The sequence below is a fragment of the Lagopus muta genome, chromosome 15 (genome assembly GCF_023343835.1).
Source record: "Lagopus muta isolate bLagMut1 chromosome 15, bLagMut1 primary, whole genome shotgun sequence".
NCBI classification, from domain to species: Eukaryota; Metazoa; Chordata; class Aves; order Galliformes; family Phasianidae; genus Lagopus; species Lagopus muta.
In genome coordinates, this window is record NC_064447.1 from 14,278,682 (window position 1) to 14,304,865 (window position 26,184).

Below are 26,184 nucleotides of genomic sequence, written 5' to 3' on the forward strand. Positions count from 1 at the left end.
CATTAAAAGACCTCTGAGTCCTTGTAACTCTCTAGCTCCAGCCCTAGGCTGACCTGACCTGTTCTTAACAACTCCTGCTTCAATTTAGCTCTTTTGTTGTCAAATTCCTACCTGCAAGTATTCCCCAAACACAATCAGACCGGACCACAAAAAATACTTACTTGACTTACTTCAAGTATGTAAAACTGATTGAACACGAAGCCATTTACTTCAGCAATACCATCGTGATGGGGAACATAAGTTCTGCATCACCTTAACACTGATACAAGTTTTAACTAATTAGCTAACATTGATTGCAGGAATAACTTTGTTTATTTCTGCAGAGGGTTACACTTTATTTAACTGCCCACACATTCCTTTTCCCAAGGCTCTTTGTTTAAAGACAGCTAGCCTTGAAGTTTCAGCAGAACAGCAAATCTCACTTTTATAGCACTTGTGATTCAGATGCCAGTGGAAGCGTTATTTGGTGTGGGTTTTGGTTTGTATTTTTCTCTTCAAAGAACACTTACATTCTTGTCAGTTTAGTGGATCTCATCAGAAGATTCACTTCCTCCTCCTCTTGGTTCCTGTGGGCACCTTGGTAACAGCTGGGGCTGGTACAGCAGAAGCCTCTTCCTTTGGATGGGGTGCTGACTGTGCACCAGGCTCTTCTAACTCCTTAAACACTGTACTCTTGGACTCCAGTGACATTTCTTCTTCTGCAGCTCCTTTCTGCTTTTTTGCATCTTCTGCTTCTCTTTCAGCAATAAGTCTGAGTGAACAAGATTTAAAGTTATGTACAGCAGGGAGGGAGACACATTCATGCTGGCCAAGCAGTTGCAACTATGTTCACAGTATGAACTGAGAAGCAAGAAGTCCAGCTACTTAGTTCTACAAGTCCAATTTACAGTATACAAAAAACACATTTGACTTGACTCCCCTTACACAGAGCAGGGATTAAGTACCACGAAAGACATTTCTGTAACCTGAAGGCAGCCTGTAATCATTAGTCCTGACAGCCATTAAGTCACACAAGTTACATTCTGCAGATGAGCTGGTTGTGGTGTGCTGTACTATTTTACTAAAGCAAACTTTGCATTTTCAGAAATTTTGTTAGTAGAAGGTGAAAGACTCACTTTGCTGTCTCCTCATCCTTCCTCCTTCTCAGCTCAGCTAACTCAGCATTCCGTATTCGATTTTCTTTTATTTTTGCCTTCAACACTTTTTCATGCTGGTAGGCTGGAAACAATTTGTTTGTAAAAAAGATTTGCACTTGATACATCCACCAATCAAATTCCTTATCTTTTCCAGTTTGGGCTTCTAGTTCATCTGCAACATGAAAGTTAAATGTGTATTTGTAAGAATATTTCTATTTCAAATACCTTTTGGAATACAATATTTCACATCTGAAATTCTGGCAGAAGAGTCTGGCTGCACCGATGCTCCTCCTCTCCACATCTGCAGGCAATGCACATTTGCTTCTGCATAGAATGCAAGATGACAAGTGTGAGAAACTTATGACTGCAAGTGGAAAGGGATGGCCCTCATGCAGGTCTTCCGTGTTCCTCATCTCCAGGAGCAGAGTTAGAGTAAGCATTCCTCTTTAACTCTATGACAAATGTTTTAATTATGCAGTAATCTAATGGCAGTTCAGTATCTATGGCTGCTGTAGGTAGGGGAGCAAAGGGATGGAAATGACTACTGAAAGAACAAAAATACACCCAGCTGTAGCTATTGAAAAGCAGCCTAGAGCCCATCCAGTGGTTATGAAATGTTTTTTTTCAGGTCTAATTTTTCAGTCATTGGAGTGAAAGGTCTGATGACTTCTTAAAGAACACCTTGTCTACTTATGTTCATGCATTCAGTTTCTCTGTCTGTGTAACACTAACAAACACAAAGAGCCCCAGTTTCTGACTTGAGCAAAAGAAGACAAAAATAGCTGTAAAGTCTTGTATTTGTCCAAAATTGAAATGCCCAGGAAGCACATGATAAACATCGATGCCCTACATATGAGATGTGGCATTTCAAAACTAAAAGTTGTTTAAGTTAGGAGTACTTAAAATTCTCACTGATTAAATCTCTTAAATTATTTCTTAAAGATTTTTCTTCAAAAACTTATCTCCAGAATTAATGATGTTCGTTTACTGCCCTCTTGTGACAAACTGATACTGAATATACAAATAAAATGTCACAATTAAAGGAGAGGCACAGGGGATTTTGTGTCTTAGCACAAAACTTATCTTTACTTATCAACTCTGATGTTGGAGAGAAATCTTGTTCTTTTTCATTATCCCAATTGGACAGTGGCCAAACATCTCTGATACTGCCTGCCATCAGTTGTGAGGAATGACAGGACACTGTCTGGTGTGGCAAATACAGAAAAGTTGGAATGACTCAGTCTGTAATTCTGCATGCTGATCTTCAGGATAAACAAGACTGAATTGCCACTGACATTCCAGCTAGGTTGGTGGCTGGAAAACTTCTGTGCCAATGAAAAGATCCATAATGGATATGCAGCACGGAGTTTCACCTTCTCTTCCCATGCCCAAATGTGTGGAACAGACAAGAAATAATTTAATTTTAAAAAGTTTCTAAGTTAGTTTTCTTAAGGAAGAATGTGATAGCTTGTAATTAAAAAGCATTCAAAGTTCAGAGATTGAAACTCGCCCAGCTGAGCATAGCAGCTGTAGGAAACTAAAATGAAGAGGTAAACCCCTTGGGTAAATACAGAACAGAATGCCTCTACCCTCTGTAATTACAATATGTCCAACTGTTTCAGTTATTAACTACTGTTTTAATCACCTTTAAAGCTGTAGCAAGAGTGTATCTCCTCTACCACCCCTGCCTATGGATGCTTATGATTAACTACAGTACTCACCCATCAGAAATTCTTGACGACTGTGCCCTCTGTCTTCACAAGGTCTCAGCACCTAGCAAGAAGTTTAAAATTCAGTTAATAAATTCTGGGTCTTGTGTCGAAATTCAATACTGAAATCACATTGTTCTGCTTTATGCAGAAAACAGCAACTAATATCCTAAATAAGACTAGCAAAGGCTTCTTACAGGAGCAAATGCTTTGTTAGCTATAGAAATACACCACTGTTAGGCTCATAGATACATATAGGCACAGGAGCACATTATATTTAACATTAGGTGAAATGCTAGCCCCCTTCAAAACTTAAAATTACTTTGGCTTCTTTGGCACCCACAGCAGGGTGCACAGTGTCACAGGCAGCATGTTACAACCTACTGAATCAGTGTTAAAAAAATCAGCAAAAAGAAAAGAGCACGGTGTATCCTCTGGGAACATGGCAACGGCTTTAAGGCCACTCTTACACATCAGTTCTGACACAGCACTTAAAGCAGGAGAGGCATCCCTGCCACCAGTCCATCCACTTGTTGAACAGAAGGAGACTTGCAAGTATCCTGTGTGTGATTAGAATTATCTACAAAAACGTGCCTGCAAGTTAGGAATGTCAGCACTGATGTTACAAACTAAGGTAGCAACAAACAAAAAAAACCAGGATTCATTCAAACGAGGAATTTATACAAAGACAGGAATTTAATTCCCATGTTTGGGCTTTAGCAGGGCCTGACTTTGCTCTCTTTAAGTGGACAAGTAATAATATTTTATCAGTCTGCATCAGCATTACCTGTGAGAGAGAAAACTGCGTGTAGCAAGTCTCATTTGTGGTTCCTTCGGAGAAACCCTCCGTTCTGAAGTTACTTTTCTGAACATCTACCTGCTCCTTAATCACACCACTGGTAACATACACCAAGGCACAATGAAGAAGAGCTTCAACAAATTCAAGAAAGACCAGCTAGAGTAAAACAAACAGTGATCAATTCATTCATCTTTGCAAAATCTCATGACAGATACGCGTGCCTAAGCAAATCAGGAACTCAGACACTAATTGTGAAGCCCTCCTAGCTTCTTATGTCTACTCATAGATTCCTTCTTTGAAAGAAAAAATAAAAATGGCCAAAGCACCAAAAATTGAGAAGGTGATACACGGTGTTTATGCCTTCTACAAGTCACTTAATAATATTGCCAAGATTTTTGTCGTACCTGGAGTTACAAGGAATTTCTCTCTCTGAGCAGTAACACACAGCATTGCCAAAACTTACAATGTTCAGTTGTGGATGATGCTTCTAAAACTGCCAGTAACAGGGGCATAGCAAATCCTTTATTAACACACATGGTGTATATCAGATACTGTTTAAAAATCACAAATTCAATTGTGTCATTTATAATAGACTGTCACTAAATAAGAGCCATTCCTCAAGGATCTGGCATGCCAGCTGGGAGCTGAAGAACCTTCTACAGCTGCTATCTATTAAGTTGGCAATTCACACATCACTAACCAGGCATTGCACCCCCTGTGTTACAATTCTTTCAGGGTAATATCTGTAGGATCAGCACACGGGCATAGTAATCATCAAAATATGGAACACTAAGCTAAACTAGAACATACAGGCACAGAGCAACAGAAAATAAAAACAGTACCAAGATTGCAGTCTTCGTTCTTTCACAGTAAATGACACTTTCTTCCTGTTCTAGCAGACAGGGAGCTGCAACACTTCCTAAAAATTGTTCCTGTAGCAATGAACTACTGTGTGTGCTGTTACTTTGCCCCCCATACACACCTCCTGCTCCAGGTTCCTACTGCTGCTGTCATGTAGGGAGGGACCATCTTTGAAAAGTATTTCCACAAGTCTTGAAGCAGTTAATTGCTTGCCAAGGAGTTTGAAATCCTGAGTAAGATTAAAGATTATATGTTAACAGACCTAACCCAACTCTCTTTAAAGCCTGTGTCAAAATTTGTACTGGATTCAACTGATGTTTCCACAACATAATTAATGATAGAATGAAATTCTGGCCCCACAGAATTCAGTGGGAATTCTTCTGATAATTCAGAAACAATGTTAAGAAAAAAAAACCTCAAGAAAGATCATAAATAATAATATTACAATTGTAATATTACAGAATATTACAATTTTGTCCTCTAATAGCTTTATTAAAGAAAGCTCAAGGAAGAAGAAAGGCTTGGGTTTAACAGTGACAGTGACTCAGAACCCAGTTATATCGATTGGAATTGTTCCCTAGCCTCTGGATCTAGCCTTGGATTGCTGAATTTTAGTAAGGAATCTCAAGACCAAGGTGCAGTACATTAAGCTTAAACCTTATCACAATTCTTCACTGCGTTACTCAAAAGCTTCCATTCTTTGATTTGTAGCAGCATGATACTTCAGCATATAAATTTTATATTAAAAAAAAAAAAAAGGCAAACATTTGCCTGAGATTTGATGGTTTGAAATGATCAGAAGGCAATCCTGCAAAAAGTGCATAAACTTCTGTGCCAGTGTGCCCATAACATCTGTCGGGCAGTTTGTAGCAGCGTTACCATACTTTTCTAAGTGCAGAAGTCACAGGCAGAACCTCAAAATGCCCATATAAGCTGAGCAAAGTGCAGCTAGTCACACACAAAGAAGCAGTTAGATTACATTCAGCATCCAGAGGAACTGCCTCATTTTCATTGTGGGTTCAAACGGAGGTCTGGTGTTCTGACGACAAAAAGCTCTGTGTATTTCCCAGCATTTGTCAATGTACCTCATGGCAAAAACAGCACGACGCTGTTCAGAAAATAAGAGACCTGTAAAAAAATTCCGTAGGAAAAAGCAATGGTTACTGTAAGACCAGGATGCCTGTGGTAATAATGGAAGAGGAAATTATCTTCCTTACCCTGAATATGGCACGCAGTGGGATTAACATTCCTGGACATCATTTCAGTGAAACACTTATGCAGGTAAGGACTTTCACCTCTACAATTAAAACAAAAATTACTTTTTTTCTTTTTTCTTTTTTCTTTTTTTTTTAATTTTTGCACAAAAAGTACAAGGAAAGCTTTTATTTTTGAGTACATTTATCCTGCAAGATTTTACAACAGATTTTTTTCTTGACAATTCACTGAAATTCAAGACTCTTGGAAAACAGTCCTTCTCGAGACCATCTTGAATACTACCCTCTCACACAGAATTAAAGAGAGAAGATTCACGTTTATGTTCAATATGAAAACGTCGCTTCATTAATGTTGGACATTAAAGAGAAATTTCAAAAGCCCCCTCATGTAGTAGGATCAAAGCCCCCTTGAATTCAGCACTCTGCTTTTCTCTTTGAAAACATCTGCTACTATTTATATGGAATAATAAGCAGCTATGTACTGTGTACATACACCAGCTCCCAAAGCACTAACATACGGCTGCTGCAAAAACACACCTGAGTACTTTGATAGCAGGCCCAGAATCAGTTACTGGGATACTTTGCCTGGTATCAGGACAGATACCAGAGAATGGACAACTAAGGGTGCAAAAGCAGATGCCTTCTGCAGAGGAGAACAAAAGGAGAGGAGAAAAGAATCCAACATGACTTTGAAATGAATTTCATTGAAAGATGAAACTTACTTGTGCTCCTCATGATAGATATGAAATGACAGATGAATAAGGTGAGATAAAAACGTTCTAAACAGTAAAGTCTCATATGGAGAATGTATCTCCTCAAGTGGTGTTTTATCACCTAAAAAAATTGGAAAAAAAATACCCTTTATTGCCATCATGTAGATTAAAATCCTTATGACTGTACTGAGCTTAAAGCTTTCCAATCCTCCCCATCCTTAACAGCTGCTGTGAAACAGTCCTGGATGAATCAGACCAGACATAGCATTGCTTTCAGATAAGCAGAGCAAGGGAACACAGAGGACCTATAGCTTAATCTTATCATCTCTCTTTCTAAAGACTGAAAGAAGTTAACCCCTTGTGTACGGGGGATGCACTGCGTGCCTTTGTGATGAAGGTCCACTTGCAGTCTAAATAGAGCTGACTCACTAATGAGCTCTACAGAGGAGAAAAAATATACTACATTCAAACCCAAGTCAAGAGCATGGAAAAAGTATTACAGATCTTTGTCTTTAACTTGTCCTTCCCAAACTTCCTAAAACTGCATTTAACTGTAATGGCAAGGCCAGGAACAACCACAGCTTTTAAACAACAGCTCTTCAGAATCATTTTAAGCAGTATTCTGATTTTGCATTTTTCTCACCTATACCCCAAAGTGTTTTTTGTAAAAGCATTAATACAAGCCCTGCAGATTCCCAGGCACAGTGTGACTGGTTCCAGGCCATTTGACTACAAGAGGAGAGCCTCACTGATAAAGTTCCTCATTTCCAGACCCAACCAAAGGAAATACAAACCACTCAATATCCGGTCCATTTCAGCAAGAGTTAGACTGGAGTGATGAAAGCAGCAGTCCTTGAGAAATCTCCAAAACTGGAGCCTGGTCATAAGGAAGGTGTTGTCAGGAGAATCATCGCAGCCTAAGCTGCTGTAAAAGGTGTAAACTCTTCTCAGTTTTGTAATATGTCTCAACACAGCAAATTCTACCTAAAACAAGCAGGACATGTTTTCAGTATAGTCTCCTAGCAATTAGAAATCTGCTCATATGGAGCACAGAAAGCTCTGATTTTTAAAATTCCACACTCCAGAGTACGTTTCTGGCTAGGGCTCAGGACAGCATTACTCAAATGAAGTCACAATACGTATCTTTCGGTGGCAGACAAACCCTGCAGTATCTGGAAGCAGCTGCTGACTGCCCTTCCAAACAAGCTAACATTCTGTATTGTTTCCCAGTGGCTGCTCAGGAAGAGTCAATACCATCTATTCATTCTTTGTGCCTTCCTGTTTCCATGGCCTTTGGATTTCTGAATAACTCACGAATGGAAAGACTTACTTTAATATCTTTAAGTCAGAAATAAGATAATAAGAAACTTGCTGGAGAAATAAAAAAAAAACTAAATACACCAGGCAGAAGGCTCTTACTTGTTTCACTTCTTCTTGTCTCTCTTCCCTTGGCAACAAGTTGAGCAGTGAAGATATATCTAATTCAATATCTGATCCCAGAGCAGAAGGATTTTCTGAGTTGTTAATGATTCTGATGGCCTCTAACACACAAATAAATTACAACCAAAAGAAAATTAAATACATACACACAAGGAAAATAAAACATACACAATTCCAACTTATTTTACTAACTTCAGGGATTAATAGCCTCCTTTACACTGAGCAGAATATTCTTTAATAATCAACACTATAAGCATCACGATGTAGCGCTTTGGTTTTTTTTTTTCTTCAACTCCAACCACTAACAAAAAAAATGCAGGCATTACATATGCCATTAAATTTCAAGACAACACAGTTTCCAAACTGTTACAAGATGCAGTAGGAGCTCATTACTCCAAGTGTCACACACTAGAAACAAGACAAATAGAAGCAATAAGCATTAACTATTAAAATAACTTGTCCTCACCAAAATTCCCCAAGGAAATTGGTCTAACTCTGGAACAAACAGACTGACATCAGAGAAAAACGAGCAACAAAAGGTAAGCTGTCAGAACTCGTTCAGTTACTCACCAGAGCCAGAACAACTTCCCGAGCAAACGGCATCCAGCTTTGGAGCACTCTCTGCATCCAGCTGAAAAGCAGGATATTCTACCATCTTATCATCTCTAAACTCTCCTTCATAAATATTTCCATTCTTGAAGACAAACTTGCCCTACAGACATTCAACTGGTTAATTTCGATATAAATTCTCTTACGTAATAGAAGATTAGGAAAAAAATACTACTAACGCTCTCAGTTAATCTTTCTTTTATCCATTTGGTTAAAATGCAACTATGAGATAAAGTAAGGCAAAGAACTTTTCGTATCTTTTCTATGATGTCACCTGCTAAAGCACACTGCTAGGTTACAGAATTGTCAATGTGTCTTTTAATTTTATAACATATTTTGAGAGAAAACACTCCCCCCCATATGGAAAAACTGCAGTCTGTCTCAATAGTTTAACAAGCTACCCACAGTTGTGTGTGTTTGGTTCTTTTAAACAAAATAATTGACTAATACTAGAAACCCTCTGTGCAAGGACAGCTTGACATTCATTAGCTCACAGGAGGAGAAGTACTGAGCAGCTGTTGCTAAAGTCAATGTGCAGCCATTGCACTGAAAATCTTCACAGTAAAATGTATTTCATTATATGCATAACATGCTTCAGAGTCAAATGGTGGCCCAGGAAGGTCCCTGAAAAGTGCCCCATCTGCCTTCAGTATTCTCTGTGCTTCATGTTCAGTTTCCATACACGACACAAACAGCATGCAGTTTTTGGTACAGGAATGCAGAAACCCGCTACGCAAGGGCATAATGGTCTTTTCTGGTGCTGCCTGTAGGTTTGTCTCACTGCTTATCAGCACACACCTTGCCATGCTTCTTGTTATGAACCCACTGGCCCTCGTACACCGCTCCGCTGGCATAGATGAACTTCCCTCGGCCGTGGCGCTGCCCGTTCACAAACTCACCCACGTATTTATTACTCTGGGGATACTGAGATGCAGGCATTCTCTTCAGAAACCAGATGTGGGTGCCATATCCATGCTGAAAAATATTAAAGCCCTTGTAGCAATGCTACACACCCAAACCTTTACAAATGAGGACAATCTAGACATCTCTAAGAGTTGCTGCTGATAGATTTCCCAGATAAAGAGCACCCAACAAATAGCTGTGAATAGAACCATAGAATTGCTCAGGTTGAAAAAGACCTTAAAGATCATCAAGTCCAGCAACAACCTGACCATACTCCCCTACCTCTAACAGCCCCCTGCTAAATCACAGCCCTGAGCACCACTTCCACACACATTTTAAACACATCCAGGGACAGTGACTCAACCACCTTCCTGGGCAGCCCATTGCAGTGCTTAACGACCTTTCTGTAAATAAGTTTTTCCTGATATCCAACCCAAACCACCCCCAGCACAGCTTGAGGCCATTTCCCCTCAACTAGTGAGAAGAGACCAGCCCCGCTCTGCTGCAATCACCTTTCAGGTACTGGAAGAGAGCAATCAGGTCTCCCCTCAGCCTCCTTTTCCCCAGACCAAACAGCCCCAGCTCCTTCAGCTGCTCCTCATACAGCATATTCTCCAAGCCCTTCACAGCCTCGCTGCCCTTCTATGCGGAATATATTCTACAAAGATGCACGGGAGAAACATTCCAGAGGATATCCCAAATGAACACATACCTAGCAGGCTCTAACAAAAGGACTCCTAAAGACACCCTTCCTGTCCGAACCCTTTCAACCCTAACGCTGTGGCAGCCAGCTGAGGAGCACCACACTGCAGAGCGCCTCCATGCCCCAGAAGCTGGACATTTCAGTGCAGAGTGAAAAGACAGAGGAAGTAGCTCCTACTCTTTTTTCCAACAGAATAACACGTGGAAGGAACACAAAAGGGCAGAAATCTCCCTATATCGTGAAGCTTCCAGAAGGAGCAGCATACATCACGGATGACACACATTATTACCACACACGGCGAAGTCATATCTCAAGATAAAACAAGTAGCACACACTTAACTTAATCTTTTTTTATTTTTTATTTTTACTTAACAAGCTTCTAACTTCCTATGAGAGAATTAAATTATGATTTTTAAGACTTAAAAGCCTTTAAAAAATGTGGACACTGCTAACATGAGAATGAAGTTACAACAACCAGCACATCTTCTCAATCTCTGCTAGCAAAATCACATCAAGCTCCTCAACACTGCACAACAATACCTACTGAATTGTGACTGGCTGAAGGACAGACTTTCAACTAGAGAAGTTCCAAGGAAGAAATTAATACCTGTACTCCATGCACCCAATGCCCAACGTACTCCTGACCAGCTGTCAGCCACCTCATTCTTCCCCTTCCATGGCGTGCATTTTTCTCCCAGTGACCTTCATAGACATTTCCAGATTTATAGCTGGGAAAAAAATATTTGTAAGAAGAGTTAGGATTCATTAGGAATGAGCCCCTAAGTGGGTATTACAAAAGTAGGATTTACACAAAACCTCAATGTTAATAAATTTAGCATTTCTTTGTGTTAATAGCAGCATTAATTTGGCTCAACAGGAACACACAAGTTTCACTTGTATGCACTGTTTACTCAATTTTAACTTATAAACCTTTGTAAAAATATTAACAACTTTCACTCTGAAGAGCCTTCATCATAACTAATGGAATTATTAGTTTATATAACGTTAGACCAAATTATTCATTTAATCACAAAATCACTTCCATCCATTCAAATCAATTCAATCAATTTGCTTTGAAATGTTGACTTCTGGTTTACCAAAGCTGGGGTGGAATTATTTCATTTTGTTTATACTTTCTTTTCAACAGTAACCAGGACAAATACATCAACATACAACTTTAAGTCACAGAGATGATCTGTTTTACCACCAAACATTTCAAACAATTACTTATTTCACTGCAGAAAATACATGACTGTGAAATAGTAGCATTTGCATCTGTTTTCAAACAACAGAAAAAAAAATAGTGATATTTCATGGGAAAAAAAAAAAAGAACCAAAGTGTTATCTTCTTTACCATCTTATTCCCCATCCTTCTTTGACGTTATCTACCCAGTCACCTGAGTACCAAGACATATGTTCCTGGTCATAATAAATGGTGCCCTGAAACAAAGAGCACAGTCAATTTAAATCGATACCAAATAATCATCCGCATGACAAACTGCCACCTGGTCTGCCCAAGGGCGCCAGGGGGGCGCCATCACTTTGTCCTTTGTGGGCAGCAGCATTATTCTGTGGCTATGGATGCAGGCATCAGTTTTGACTTGGTTAACTGGAGCAGCCCAAAGGACAAGCCGCAGCACAGAGCAGTTACTCTTGTGGCACACCATTCATCCTCTCTACTACAAACAAGACCCCAACTCAACTGTTTCTATTAGCATTTAGGATCTCAGAAAAGGCGCTAATGACAAAGGCATCTCTATACAGTGTCAGCCTGCGCAGTGACATAAAACATCTTTGTGAAATCTTTGCAGGAAAGTAATTGCATTTCTAGAAGATATTCACCTGAACCTGTGTTCTGCTTGGTGTTTTTATTTACCTTTCCATGCCTTTTGCCTTTATACCAGTAACCAACGTAAGAAACTGGATGGATACCACTCCTGAAAAAGCCAAATCCATGCCTGAGTCCATTTTTGATTGAGCCTTCATAAATACTGCCATCATTCCACGTATAGCATCCATTAACCATCTGCACATTCTTAACGAACGTTCCCTACAAGATTAAATCACAGCATTTACAAAACATGAGGCATGTGACACTGTTCCTCCTCAGTGCAAGCAAGATATAACCAGCTTTCTCCAAGAACCCAGGTTTGCAACTGAAATCACTGCCACAGTTCTGCATTTACCAACTGGCTGTAAAAGTGTTCAGTCACAAGGTGTATTGCACCTCACCTCATACTTCACTCCATCAGCCCACATGTAAGTCCCTTGTCCGTGCATATGCCCTTCAGAAAACACGCCCTACAAAGTGAAGAGAAAGCCATTGTTTGCCAATGTGTTCCCACCACAACTAACACAACAAGGACTACAAGAACCCAAACTAACATATGCAACTCCGAATAAGTTTCCATTGAAGTTTTAATGCCAGAAACCATCAGAGCTTCCAACACATACACATTTCAAGCACTCAGCCTTCAACTACTTTAAAAGAAGCTGCGCGTTTGTTCTAGAAAGATAAGGTGATTGATTCCTACTATTTTTAAAAATTTATTAATTTATACACTCACCTTATAAATATTTCCTCCCTCAAAAAATGCAACACCTTCACCCTCATACAACCTATGAACTTTGTCACCTTCATAGCTGCAAAGAAAACAAACTGAAGATGAACATTCCAGGTCACTGCCAAGAAACCAAAACCACAACAGACATAAAATAACTCTGATGGACTGCACAAAGATCCCTGCTGCAGCTCTATTTCCAACACAAGACACAACATCTGCAGCTCTCAGCATCTTGCCTGTAATATTTTATATCATGACTGTGTTGCTTCAGACATCTATTTTTTTTCCCCATTAAAAAAAAGTCATACTGTTAGTGCTTATTAGCTTACAACCAGGCAACCTGTGAGTATGTGAAGCATTGCATATACTTTCCTTGAACTACCAAACGATTAGTTAAGAAATGACATTCACCTGTTTCCCTCAGTTCAGGACATTCATAAGGAATTCAAAGACTAAATGCTAAAAGGCAGTGACAACTGGAAATGAAGTGATGTGCATATGTTTTCAACACAAACCTACTGCACCTTACCCCATCCTGAAGAACAAGTCTCTCAGCAGGCAGCGAGTGCCAGCTGCACTGCAGGATCCAAGCAGGGCAGTAGAATTTCTGTGCATCACTGCGACACAGTGTCAGTGCCACTGGGTCTGAATAACTTCATTCGCTGCCACAAATCAAGTGTCTAAGCGGAATTTCTATGACGCGTAGCATGTACATCAGGGATACCTGAACAAGAATTCCCAATCTCACCGTCAGGCCTGTACCAAACATACCTTTTCACAACGAGTTGAGCAAGAATGGGCTCCTCGTAGTACGGAGGAACATCTTGGACGGGAGCTTCCTCTGCTTTCTCTGGTTCTTTATCCAACACTGCTGCACTTGCTTGCGCTTCTTCCGCTCCATCGGCTGAGGCATGCAGAGCTGTCAGCTTTGTGGGACTGCTCTCAGCTGCAGCACTGTGTGCAGGGACGGGAGGGACGGACTTCTCTGACTTCTTGCCATCTCTCTTCTTATCCTTTGCCATAACTGAGATGTCCGAACCTCTACTTTCCTTCTGAGTACTGCCTTCTTACACACAGCTCTCCCTCTCTATGCAATGCAAAACCCAAACAGCCCGCCGCACCTCACCTTCCCTCACCGCATTCACCGTGATCACGGCGAGTCCTCGGAGCTCCGCTCTGTGGCGCTCAGACCCGGGCTCAGCCTCCAAAGCACCCGGCAGGTTTCTTTTTGCTACACAAAGCTGCCCGTCTACCCGGGAGGATTTTCGGGCCCGGATTCAGCGACGTGTGAAGGCCAAGCCGCCGTAGCCGCGCGCACAGCCACCACTCCGCTCCTGCGGGGCTCACCGCAGCCTAACCTGCCATCACAGCCACGGAAACGAGGCCGTTCCGCCAGGCAACGCTTACAGGAAGGCTCCGGGACAGCGAGAACCGCTGTGCTCACACAAATCCACACTTTTTTTCCCCCCACAAATCAGCGACCGCAGCTTTACGATACAGGAATCAAACGGAGCGCGGCACGGACGGCGCCAGCGCAGCGCCAGGAAACCAAGGCGACGGCTGCGCGTGCGCAGAGCGGAGCCGAGAGGAGCGGAGCCGAGAGGAGCGGAGCCGAGAGGAGCGGAGCCGAGAGGAGCGGAGCCGAGAGGAGCGGAGCCGAGAGGAGCGGAGCCGAGAGGAGCGGAGCCGAGAGGAGCGGAGCCGAGCCGCCATCCTCGCGCCGAACGGCCGCGCCGCGTGGGGCGGCTCCGCGCTGTGGGCCGAGCGGCAGCGCGGGAGGCGGCGGAAGGCGGCGGAAGGCAGAGGCCCTGCGGGCAGCGGCCGCACGTGTGCACGCAGTTGTGGTCGCAGCCCACCGGCTGCTTGCCGTTTGTCCTCTGGAAAGGAGGATCCCTTTGTGAAAAACGTGGGAACGTAAATGGCAATAGAGCTAATTCAATATGCCGGATGGTTACTCTGTTTGAACATTAAGCACAGACGGCAGTAAGATAATCATTAAATGTAATATTAATGCTTGAAGGAATTACCAATGAAACCCAGGTTTAGCCTAAGAAAGAAACCCGCTGCATTTCCAGCTGTGGATGGTTTGCCTTTAAATTAAAGTGATCCCAGGCAGCAGCCACGCGGTAACACCTGATTGATGCTGTTCTCAGAGTCGGGAACATCACGCTTTAAGAATCACCATAGCTGCAGCGAACGATGGTAGCCCACTCTGGGTCCCCACGTATACACATCTACATTTATTTTAAAAACCTTGACTACGAAATTAAGTAATACATAAAGTAAACCACAATGAAAGCTGGTATTCACACGAATTCTATGTCAGTACCGTTGATCAGAAGGACGAGACTGCTGAATGACTTCTTACTGTCAGAGGTGGAACCCGGCTACGTATTTCAGTCCAAGTCAGACAGCCGTGATAAAAGCCTGGGACAGCAGCGAGCTGCTGCCGTGGGAAGCGTCACAGAAGAGAAGCTGACAGTCACTCGGCTGCGATCAAGTCCAGACTGGCTACGTGCCTCATCGTAGGCCTTCCGTGGGGGCAGTTCCAGGGATGCTCAATCTCACCCATGTGAGTAACCAGTTTTTTCATCTCCTGCACATTCAGAGCAGTTCCAATCATCACCTGCAAATAAAGTAAAAAACAAAACCAGTATTTTCTTACTCCGCACTGACAACTGACATACAGATAACAGTGGTACTTCTACTACTACAGCAAATAATGTCTTGTGCAAGACATTAGAAGGAAAAAGACCTGCAAGTTGATCAAAACAAGTATGTTCAGAAATGCACTAGCTTGAACCAGAATATAAAATGGCCAGGATCCTTCTGAAGCCCCACTAGAGAAAATGAAAGTAAGAATATTAGCTGCTGAAATCTAGTAGTAAAGAAACTTCCCCTGCAATATACATGCAGATACAGCCACGTGTAATACACCAGAAAATATGGTTCTTATCTGAAAACAAACATCGAGCTTGAGCTGTACTTACAGATTTCCTGCAAGCTCGAGAAGCGAACATCTGTCTGACTCTGGAAGGTCGACACATGACTCCAGGACAGTCACTTAACATGAAGATCAGCTCATCTATGTCTTGAGGACCAAATGTCCAGTTTTTGCTTGTTGGCAAGGATATTAATTTAACTCTCTGGGTAACAGGAGCTGAAAGATTTGCAATAATCAATAAAGAAACAAGAACATTACATGAAATTACTTTTTCTTAAGAGGAAAAACAGAGAAACTACTTCGATACATTGATGTCTTCTGCCTGTGTGCCAACATTTCACTTTAGTCTTTTGATGAGATATACAGCTAACCAAAGCAGTCCAGCAGATACTCTCTTCTAATTGACAAGAAACTGCTTGAAAACTCATGATGACAAATACTTCAATTTCAAAAAGCAGACTTCGTAAAAACTTGATTATAAATAGCATTTTGGGCACAAAAAGGGGATTTTGAAGCAAAAGATACAGGACAATCTGTAGTGACTTCCCAAGTGCCAGAAGTGCTGGCACACAAGGCTTTCACAATCCTCCCCCAGGAAGCTCTGAAATACGCGTTACCCCGCGTTGTAGGAGCGTGGAGCTCACAGTTCATGTGATCACTACACATCGAGTCGATGCTGAAGCAGTAAGGAAAGCCACAGGATATTTCACCAGTGCTATCTTAGTCTAAAATCACAAGGTTTACCATTTACCTGTACCTAACCTGGCTGGGACCCACAAGTCTAAGAGGACAGGAAAAACATTTCAATATAAAACATCCAGGAGATGCACATTCTGTCACAAACCCAAACTCCATATCGTGACTATAAAGTCTGCAACAACTTTTTTAAAGTGAGGTAGTCTGCAATGTTCTCATAAACAGCATAAGAAGACTACAAAATGGTAAGCCTCACAAAAAGGATGTATGCAATGATAAATCATTTCAATTTTTCTGCTCAGAGATTTTTCTATGCAAATTGGGATAAAATAATTCTGGCACAAACTCACCATTTTCATTTATCACAAAGTCAAACCCATTTTTTCTGAATATTTCCAGGTTTTCAATCAATACTGTTTCATTTACAGCAGTTAAATTGAGATTTTGAGGCCTGAAAGAGAAAAACACAGCATTGCGTGGGTACAGAACACAGAGTGCTTAAGGTTCTGACACCAAAAGCACGACTCTCTTGGAAAGCATCTCACTTGCTTCATAAAAACTAACAGCAACAAACCACACCATGAGCAGAGCACTGTTTCCAAGCATTACTCAGCACAGTAAAACTAACTGGGCAGCATTCCCTGTGCCTATAACCGTCTCCAATCTCCTCACTCCACAACCACACTCACCAAATTGAGGCTGACATTAATCCTGCTGTGAAACCTCACTGACCATTCACTGGCTGCACAGCTACAATTACCTGCAGTTTATTGGAAATTTTATCCAAAGACTGATTCTTTGTAACACTGAATATAAAAATAACTCTTGCTGTAAACATCTTGAATGTGTGAAATACCTAAACAAGGAAGATCATACATATTGTTCTAAAACATTGAATTAAAGTGATAGAATTGTTAAAACACTGTTAAAACACTGAGAATACTTACACTATCAGCTTCTGGCCTTGAAGAACCGTGTGCTGTTGTAACATCTCAAAGTTGTATTTCTCGTCAGTAGCATGTTGGTCAATTATGAAAAGATCAGAATTCAACTTGGCTATTATAAACCCTAAATTGAACTGGCCGATGATTTCCATTTTTGCAAACATGTCTTTACTGCATATAGAAAATACAAGCAAATCACAAGACAAGCCTCATCAGTTACCACGTCAGTACAAAACTTCAATACATCCTTTTTTCCCCTGTAGAACTTTACATGGAAAATGTGTACATGAAGTCTAATGGAAGCAGGAGATGAATGCAGAACCTGGCACTGACTGGTGGCACCACATCTGGCAGAGAACAATCCATGTCTCAGACAAGATTTGCCCAGCGTTCACCCATTTTAAACATAGCCACTAATGGCAAAAGAATTAGAAGCGTGCAGGATGGTGATGGTGCAAATAAACAGTAACAAGGCAGCAGCATGCTCCTAAAACAAACCAGCTGACACATTTGACTTTTTGCAAGGAGACTTTCTTCACCTTATTTAATACCCCAAATTCACAAATTATACACTGTTACTGCCCAGTGACCATCGAAGACAACTTATTTTCACCACCACATCTCATCAAATTTCACATTAATGAAGGAGAAATACGAGCTGTGCAATCTCTTAAGTGTCACAGACCTGTCGTAACATTTCTCTGCCTGCAGATTGCAAATTTTAGCTGAGCCACACCTATGATATTTTTGGCCTTTATTTTAGTGTCTTCTTCCACATTCTGCTTGCACTGAGTTCCAACAACTGCAGACCTCTGCCAGGTAAAACTGCTCGCCCAAATGGATGATATAATGGCATGAGTTGGACAAAAGGCATCTCCAAAATTAGAATGTAGATGTAAGCCTTTCTCCCACCCTCCAAGACAGTTTTTATTTTTTCTCCTTAGCTATTGTTATTAATTAGCAAATTCAAGTTAAGAAGCTGAAAAATACCTGATCTCTTTTCTTAATTCATCTTCTGCTACTTTATTTTCTCCAGGACTAATTTTTGCTCTAAATCTTCTGTAATTTTGTCTTTCTGTACACTTCTGTTGTTGCTGTACAATCTTTCTTACCCTTTCTGCTAAAGCTTTCATAGAGAATTCAAGCGGCACGGTTTTCTTTTTAACTTCCACCAGTACATCAACACATGGCATAGAATTTCTGGTATTCTTCACTTCAGGATGTACAGCTGCCTTGAAGCCATCTGCCTCACTTCTAAAACATTTCACTCTTGGTAAAGAATTACTGGCTTCTTGAGGTAAGTTACTTTGCTTATTCCAGTCATTCACTCCATTTAATTTATGTTCAGTGCCCGAGACCTGAATGTCACCTTCCAATGATTTCTCACCATGTCCATCAGTCTTACGACACCCACTTTGATGCTGCTCTTCTGAGCTACAGAATTCTTCTTCAACGGGATTATTTACAGTTTCACCAATGACACAGCTCCCAGCCTCTGGAGTGTCATATCCAGCATCTGATCCAGAAGTGCTGCTGAATCCAGAATCTGTATTTTCTTCTACTTCTCTCAAATATCTCCTTGGAACTGACATCTTTGACTTGGTCTCACGACAACTCTCAGAATCTTCACTCAAAACAGCCTTTCGAGTCCTCACAGTACTCAAAATGGTATCCAGTGACAGTTGTTTAGTGGAGCTGTGTCTCTGTTTTACCTTTTTAGGGCTTTGGAAATAACTCTCACTTTGATGGAGAGAGAACGACTCCCTTAACCTGGAAAGAGTCATCGCTCCTTTTCCTTCGCTGCTTGGACTTTCGGTCTCGGAGCCATGTGACATTTCTACCCAGGGCTTTTCTGTGTCTCCATGAGGGACCTTCAGGTTGCCTAACAAAATGAGAATTAAAAATAATAAACAAATAAAGTCAAGATTATAAGTTATAAACTAATTCAACATAAATTGAACGATGTGCTATAGTGAAGGGAGGGAAGTAGAAAAGCAGCAAGCTCCTCCAAAGTGCCCTTAAGCTGACTGAGCAGGGGCTGAAATGCATTGCTATCCAGTGGGCAAGGAGGGATGTGTTTAAAAAACTTAAGGAGAGTGAATGTGGAGCATCTTTTCAAACTGCAACATAAGTCAGTCCAGTCAGCACTCCTATTTTTGGTAGGAAGACAACGAAAAGCAAATAACTCTTCCACTTCAGCAGCTGCTATAAGAACGTGTGGGCAAGGAAATAAGGAGCTGGCATGACAGATACTTGTACTGCATGTTATTCATAGATAATAAGAGGATTTCATTCTCTCAAATTGTCAGGCTGATGTGTCTTTTACCAGAGATAAGCCTAAAACTAGCAGCCTGAGGCTGGAATTGATTCTATACACAGAAAGGAAATTAGAAGAGTTTACACTGAAAAGAGTGAGAATGAAAAGCTGTTAGCATAGAAAAAGTGCCCTGAAAGATTATTCAGTGACAGGGGAACCAATGATCTCTGAGGTTATCATAAAAGAATCCAAGCTGAAAATTCAAAGAGAAACTTGTACTCAAGTTTCAATCTCTGTTTATGAGATTTCAACCATTCTTTCAGGAGGATGTTTAAATAAAGGATGCTTCTGTCCAACAATCCTCACTGAGCCTTTTTCATTAGATCCTGAGCTCTTCAGTGTTCTGATGTGCTCCATGACACTTGTCATGGGAATACACACAAATATACACGCAGTTTTTAAATTAAAGTTAAAATCAGATGTAGCACCTCAGATATTTCTGTGTTTTAGGAAGGAAAAAATTGGCAAGATCATAAAAGACAAATCTTCCTTGTCCTCCTCTGAAAAGAACAACTTAAATCTTTTCCCCGTATCAATGAGAAAATGCTTTCAGGCATTATTAATCAATTTTGTGCTAATGCAACAGTCAACTTTATGGGGAAAAAATGTTGCATTGGTAACTTAGGGCCTTCCTTTATTATAAGAAAGCTGATATATTAAAATATTACTAAGGATCCCATAAAGAAAGCTGCCCTGAAAGGCACATCAGTTAAAAGCTAAACATTTTCCCCACTTCTTCTCCAGGTATTTACAACACTTTTTCAATTCTCTACTATGTGTTAACACAGAATTTTCACATTTTGTGTCCTACCTGCAATGTCCAGAAGATTCTGATTGACATTCAGTTTGTTAACATCACTACCAAACATCTCCATCAGAGAAGTTTTTAAAATTGCCAATAAAAGCTTTTCTTCCTGAAGCAAAATTTGTCTCTTGTCTGGAGTCACATTGATGTCAACACATTCTAAAAATCAAAAGCAAAACAACTGCATTACATATGGGGAAAAAAGCCCAACCAACTCCTTCCTTCCTCAGATCAAAGTCCCTGCTGTTCTGCCCTCTAATTTCACAAAACTGCAGTTAACATTCACAATCTATCTGCAAATTAAACTTTTCAACATCCCAGCAAACAGGATTTAATTCTGCACAATGTAAGTTTTCTTGTATTTAAGCTAAACACAAATTTCCTTTTTCTCACTAAGAAATTACTTCACAGTAGAGAAAAAGTAAAAAGGAAAAACTGGAATCACAGCTGAACTCCATCTCCCCCTCACCAACTGCAGACCAAAAATATCAGAGTGGAGAAAGTCATAGAACAGAAGTTACAGCGTTCTCCAATTAAATGATGCTCTTTAAATAACTACAATTTATTCCTCAATTCAATTTTAGCCTTTACAAAAAAGGTACTAAAAATTATTCATAACTCACCAGAATCTACACAAATGTTAAGGACAATAAAAGGATACTGGTGTTTGTTGTATAAGTGATAAACTTCATTCACAAGCTTGACAACCTGTAGAGGTGGAAAATAGTAAAAGCTGATACTCTTATCTTTCAGTTCAAACCAGGATGTAATTTAACTGCTCACAAAGCTAAAAGGGCCCTAAATCTCATCTCACACAATTCAGCTTTTATTCACACAAAGAGACAAATGACAAAGAGACAAAACCTTAAGAAAGGAATTTACAGCATCAAGACAAAAGATGTGCATCTGTTATCAATCAAGTGGTCTGCAGCAAACACTGGGCAAGTTAATATTGCTGCTAGGAAAAAAAAAGAAATAAAGCAGCCACTCGCCTTTGCTGGATCGCACGGACGCTGGTTGATAAAGAAGAACTGCCTGTCTGTTGTGCTCCTCCCAACGCCATGATCACAGCGAGAAATGAAGCCCGTGATACTGTGAAACAATGGAGTAAGAGAAATGGAAGAGGGAAGCTATTTTTTTTTCCTCAATCAGACCACTGCAGTTACAACTGATTTACAGGGGTTTGGAGAAACACCGTTACGCTGTACCACACCTCACTGGCTGGTTCTCCCCCCCGGCTTCCTCTCTGACCAAGGTTTGGTGCTAAGCTCCAAAGAGGTATCAGAAAACTGAAAAAGCTGCTGACTGATTTAAAAGAAATTGCCATTTTTCTGCTCTGAAAGCAGAAGAGGCCGGCTGTGAACTGGCATTGGTCAGATATCAATGCACCTATTTGTTAGCCTCACATGTGGTGAGGAGAAGAAAAAAGTACATTTTAAAGCATAATTCACTGATTCACACGCATTTCACACCATTGCTCAGTAACACTATTGAAGACATACAGATATGAACCACAGAACACGCAAGGTGACATTCAGCAGCAGACCACAGCAGCACAGAGCTGGGGCACAAGGCACAGCAGTCCTGCTCCTCTCTCATCCGACTACAGAACCTCAGTCCTGAGCTCACTTCTTCAAAAATCAGTTGATGTCCTTTTCCAAACACTATACTAACACCTATTATGCTGATCACAACTATTTTTAATACTATTAACCACCCCACTTCCTTTTTTATTCTTTTTTTTTTTTTAAGACTTAGGATTATCTTAAAACACCACTGACAACAGTGGTTTCTTCTTCTCTGACTACCTATAGAGCTTTTCTGGGAGGTCTGTAGATTTGAGTCCATATTCTTCACAAACAGCTTCATTGGGAGGCAGCTGAACAAAAGGAATCAGGCTCTGCAACTGAAAAATAAAAAAAAGTGAAACATGTAGATTTTTTTCTTCTATTGCACTGCTACTTATTAGCCCAAAATCCATTTGGTAATTTTTTTTTTTCCAAGTCAGCCAAGCCAGATCATCCAACAGCCAACTCCAGCCCAGCAGAAGACAATAACACAGCTGATGAGTGCTGAAAACCTCCACACTTGCCTTAGTTATTTCACAGATCTTCACATTAAACCAAATACAGACAGAGAAACAATATTACTGACTCAAATGTGACTGTCCTGCTACCTACATATGACCTAATCTAGTTCTAAGCAAAACCAAAAGGCAAAAAACAAGTTTTGCCATCTGTAGGGTGTGCAAGGAGTCAACCCCTGCCACCTCCCTGTATGACTTTTAAAGGTTTCCTGCATCCCCTCTATTTAAGAAGGTCTTAAAAACTTCTGTTTCTAGCAATACTGCTCCTCTTGTCAGTAGAACAGAATACCTGTTTTTTCCCAAATACTGCTCCAATGTTTTCCTTTAAGTTAAGACCTCCAGCAGTGGATACCACAGGGCTCTTTTTTCCTTGGCCAACTTGATTGGTGCAATTAATCCGCACTCCTTCTGAAATAATACAGTATGCTTGCAGTATCTGGACCATTTTTGCATATTCCTATGAAGACAGAAAAAGTTGGCGCTCACACAAAACATATTTGTAAAACAACGTTGTGTTGATAACACTTGCAAGATTTGCACACAACGCAGACTTCCTTATGTCCAGAAGTGGTGCCATTTATTTCTTAAATACTCACAAACCAATTACACATATGTGCATGAGAAATAACGTACTTAAAAACAAATTACATATTTACAAGAGTGATATTCAGCCATACTTTAAACGTAGCATTCACCGAGTTAAAATACACAAAAGTGATGGCAATTTTGTTTCTTTTCAGCATTCCGAAATTTGAGACTGCACCTCCAAATGCATTCATTGCAAAACAGAAAAGAAGAAAACACATGGGAACACTTTCCTTGTTAGGGCCAGACTCGCTCATGCTCGTCCTGATCAACGCCAGAGAACCGAGCTGTGAGTGAGGAGGGCTGTGAGAGTCCTGCAATAACTTCTGAGCTGCCTCACCTTTTTGATGTTCCTCTGAAACTCCTTATGCCGCACTGGCAAAGTGTGAAATAACTGCTGTATGCTCACAGTTGTTCCTTGCTGCCGTGGATGAGGAGCTCTCTGGGTAATCTTACCATTGTGATCAAACACCAAACGAGTCCCAAGCATTGCAGACTTATGGCAAGTAGAAATGCTAACGTCACTGATGGAAGGAAGCAGGCAATAGAATTACCCACTGAACATCATATTTTCTTAATCATTACTTACAGTCTCATCAGGCATAAAAAACACTACTGGTGTACTTTTCATTGTAGCTAACTTTCACCACTAACAACCAAAAACTTACACTGCTTTACAGATACTATTTTCCTACCTACAATGCAAACATCTTTACTTGTATCCCTCTCGTCCTTCTCATATAAAGCGCAAAGATAAAGTCTGGTTTTGCTGGACACCACATTCCTCACACTAACACATAACAGCACGACAATCTTAATGCAAACTGCTCAAAAGCTGTGCTATTTCAAACCTGCAGTCTTCCTTGGAAGAATTTTAATAGAGTTTTTATGAATAGCAGTCTAGCAAATAGCATGTAGGACTGCATACTGAAGTAACACTACGTTTCGTACATCAAAGGACAGATCAGATGCTTAGAATTGCAGAAGGATTTTGGATGGAAAGGACTTCAGGATGTCACACAATGTACGTCACACAAAACAGAGCTCACATTCAGTAACAGCAAGTTTCCACAGCCTCATTTTATCAGTAACAGTAAGCTGAAAAGTTGGCTTCAGTTGTTTTAAGTAATTTTCTACTAGCAAGAATGCAATGTTAATACCTTAATGCACACAATGAACTGAGAGCTTCACCTCGAAACCCAAACGTTTCAACGTGTGTTAGATCAGAAAAATCTTGTATCTTTGACGTATAATGTTTCAGAGCTGGAAAGAGATATTTAGAGTATAGATTTCACTTCCAAGTGACAGTGACACTAGGCCACACGAGTACATTTTCCATATATACCAGACTTCTGCAATTACTTTTCAACATACAATGAGTAATAGCAACAAGACAAGACTTTCCTTTCCCCTTCACAAGCTCACTTTTAAATCCTCACACATCCTGCTGTGCCACAATTACCACCTAAAAATCAATACAGCAGGACTGGCACACACCACAGGGTGCCTCAGAGCAGCACAGGTCAGCTGCTTCTGCCACCTATTTTACTCTGCAGGAGAACTGCAGGGCCATGCCGTGCAATGTTATACAGCAAACAGGCATGGGATCCTGTGCCACAACCACAGCCTGAGGAGGGCTCAATTCTACGCAATCAGCCAGCACCCATCACCAGGTAACAAACTGCAGCCCTGGACCTTCCCTGTGCTGAACAGCAGAGGAGTTCACTGCCTACCGGATAAACACTGCGAGCACAAGTAACACAGTAACTCGTGGTGAAAGAGGCCTCGAATGGTGATGCGGAGGAAGAAACAAGGCAGAAAGCAAGCAGTTGCACTCGTCAAACAGTGCTGCTTCTGCTCCTGTTTTGCACGGCTGAAACTAGCAGAAGGAAGGTTTGGCAGCCACGTGCACGCAGTCGGCTCCCATTCAGTATGCACTCTATCTATAGTTTACTTCCCATGAAGTCTGGCTCCTTCAGCAGTGACTCACAACTCACCATGAATAAATCTAGATGAACGTTTCTGGGACATTCTCCTCCACAATGACACCTACTCTTTGCTCCCCTTAAGCAAACAAGCAAACCAAGACCTGCTTCTGAACTATAGCAAATACAACAAGAGCACTTCAGAAGCCCATTCGAATTTGTAAAGAGCAGCAGTCATATCTCACCTAAAATATACCTCCAAAGCATCTAAACGTAAATTATGAAAGCCGTTTAACTTACTTAATCCTGCAAAGTTTTCCTCTTCCACTCCACCTCCATTATCCGAAACCTCTATCAGCTCCGCCCCGTGGTCTTTAAGCCTTACATCTACAAACACGAGAAATGAAATCTTTCAGAGCTGTTAACACACAGCGTTGGGTATCAGCGCGGTACTTGGAATAACTCCCGCCGACGGCCGTTCTCCAGGGCAAGTCTGAAGCAGCAGCCCCGCACCGGGGCACCATCAGCACCCACCGCACCCAGCGTGCGGGCAGGGCAGGGCAGGGCAGGGCAGGCCCGGCTCCGTCCCGAGAACCGCCCCGAGCCCCACGTTTGTGGCGCCTGAGCGGAGCGCCGAGATGCGGGCGGTACCGAGAGCCCGCGGGGCCGCGAAGCTCCGACGGGAGGGCCGTTACCGATGCTGGTCGCTCCGGCGTCCAGGCTGTTCTCCACCAGTTCCTTCACGGCCGTGCCCAGGCTCAGCACCACCTGCCCCGAGCAGATCCGGTGCACGGACTCGCGGTCGATGCGCCTGATGGCCTCGGCGGGCTCCGAGCTGCCAAAAGAGGGGCGGAGACAGGCGGGCTGAGGCGGCGCGGCACGGGAACCCGCACGGCCGCCCCGAGCCGCACGAGCCGGGAGGAGAAGAAGCGAAAAGCCGAGGAGACCGCGCTCGCTCCCGGGAGGGGCGGGGAGGACCCGGCCGCCTCGGGCCGCTCACCAGGGCGCGGCCGCCTCCATTGATTCCCGCCGATCGCCTCGGCCGCCCGCAGGCCTGGCCCCGCCCCGCCCTGCCCGGAACAGCGCCCGTCTCTCCCTGCCGAGTCACTGACCTCATTGGCTCGGGCCAGCCAATAGAAAGGAGGCGAGGAAACGAGACGAGCGAGCATTGGGTGGTGGGAGAGTCCGTAAAGACACGCGCTCCCTCTGGCCCAATGGGCGCGGCGGGTGG

At 41.8% G+C, this 26,184-nt stretch overlaps 2 protein-coding genes across 6 annotated transcripts; both read right to left on the bottom strand.

Moving 5' to 3' along the window:
• Positions 1-71: 71 nt before the first annotated feature.
• Positions 72-13,673, bottom strand: RSPH10B (radial spoke head 10 homolog B). Of its 4 annotated transcripts, none has more exons than XM_048961888.1 (18): positions 13,423-13,673; positions 12,655-12,730; positions 12,320-12,388; positions 11,964-12,137; positions 11,442-11,527; positions 10,695-10,815; positions 9,280-9,456; positions 8,443-8,503; positions 7,852-7,973; positions 7,227-7,416; positions 6,442-6,553; positions 5,723-5,802; positions 5,485-5,633; positions 4,627-4,734; positions 3,633-3,800; positions 2,858-2,909; positions 1,116-1,308; positions 72-751 (listed from the first exon to the last, which is right to left on the bottom strand). In XM_048961888.1, exons 1-18 carry the CDS (start codon positions 13,671-13,673, stop codon positions 544-546), a joined length of 2,397 nt encoding a protein of 798 aa, XP_048817845.1. In that variant the 3' UTR covers positions 72-543. The 4 variants fall into 4 exon arrangements, with proteins under 4 accessions (XP_048817845.1, XP_048817844.1, XP_048817846.1 ...); XM_048961887.1 differs by having other exon boundaries at positions 8,443-8,584; XM_048961890.1 differs by lacking the exon at positions 1,116-1,308 and adding an exon at positions 1,362-1,460 and having other exon boundaries at positions 541-751; positions 8,443-8,584.
• Positions 13,674-14,876: 1,203 nt separating this feature from the next.
• Positions 14,877-26,070, bottom strand: PMS2 (PMS1 homolog 2, mismatch repair system component). 2 transcript variants are annotated; one of them, XM_048961885.1, is made up of 15 exons: positions 25,954-26,070; positions 25,649-25,788; positions 25,254-25,340; positions 24,189-24,291; positions 23,369-23,552; positions 22,733-22,900; positions 22,166-22,263; positions 21,350-21,449; positions 20,981-21,065; positions 20,364-20,516; positions 18,226-19,117; positions 17,239-17,406; positions 16,642-16,742; positions 15,642-15,811; positions 14,877-15,277 (listed from the first exon to the last, which is right to left on the bottom strand). In XM_048961885.1, exons 1-15 carry the CDS (start codon positions 25,971-25,973, stop codon positions 15,134-15,136), a joined length of 2,613 nt encoding a protein of 870 aa, XP_048817842.1. In that variant the 5' UTR covers positions 25,974-26,070; the 3' UTR covers positions 14,877-15,133. The 2 variants fall into 2 exon arrangements, with proteins under 2 accessions (XP_048817842.1, XP_048817843.1); XM_048961886.1 differs by lacking the exons at positions 24,189-24,291; positions 25,954-26,070 and having other exon boundaries at positions 25,649-25,664.
• Positions 26,071-26,184: the final 114 nt, after the last annotated feature.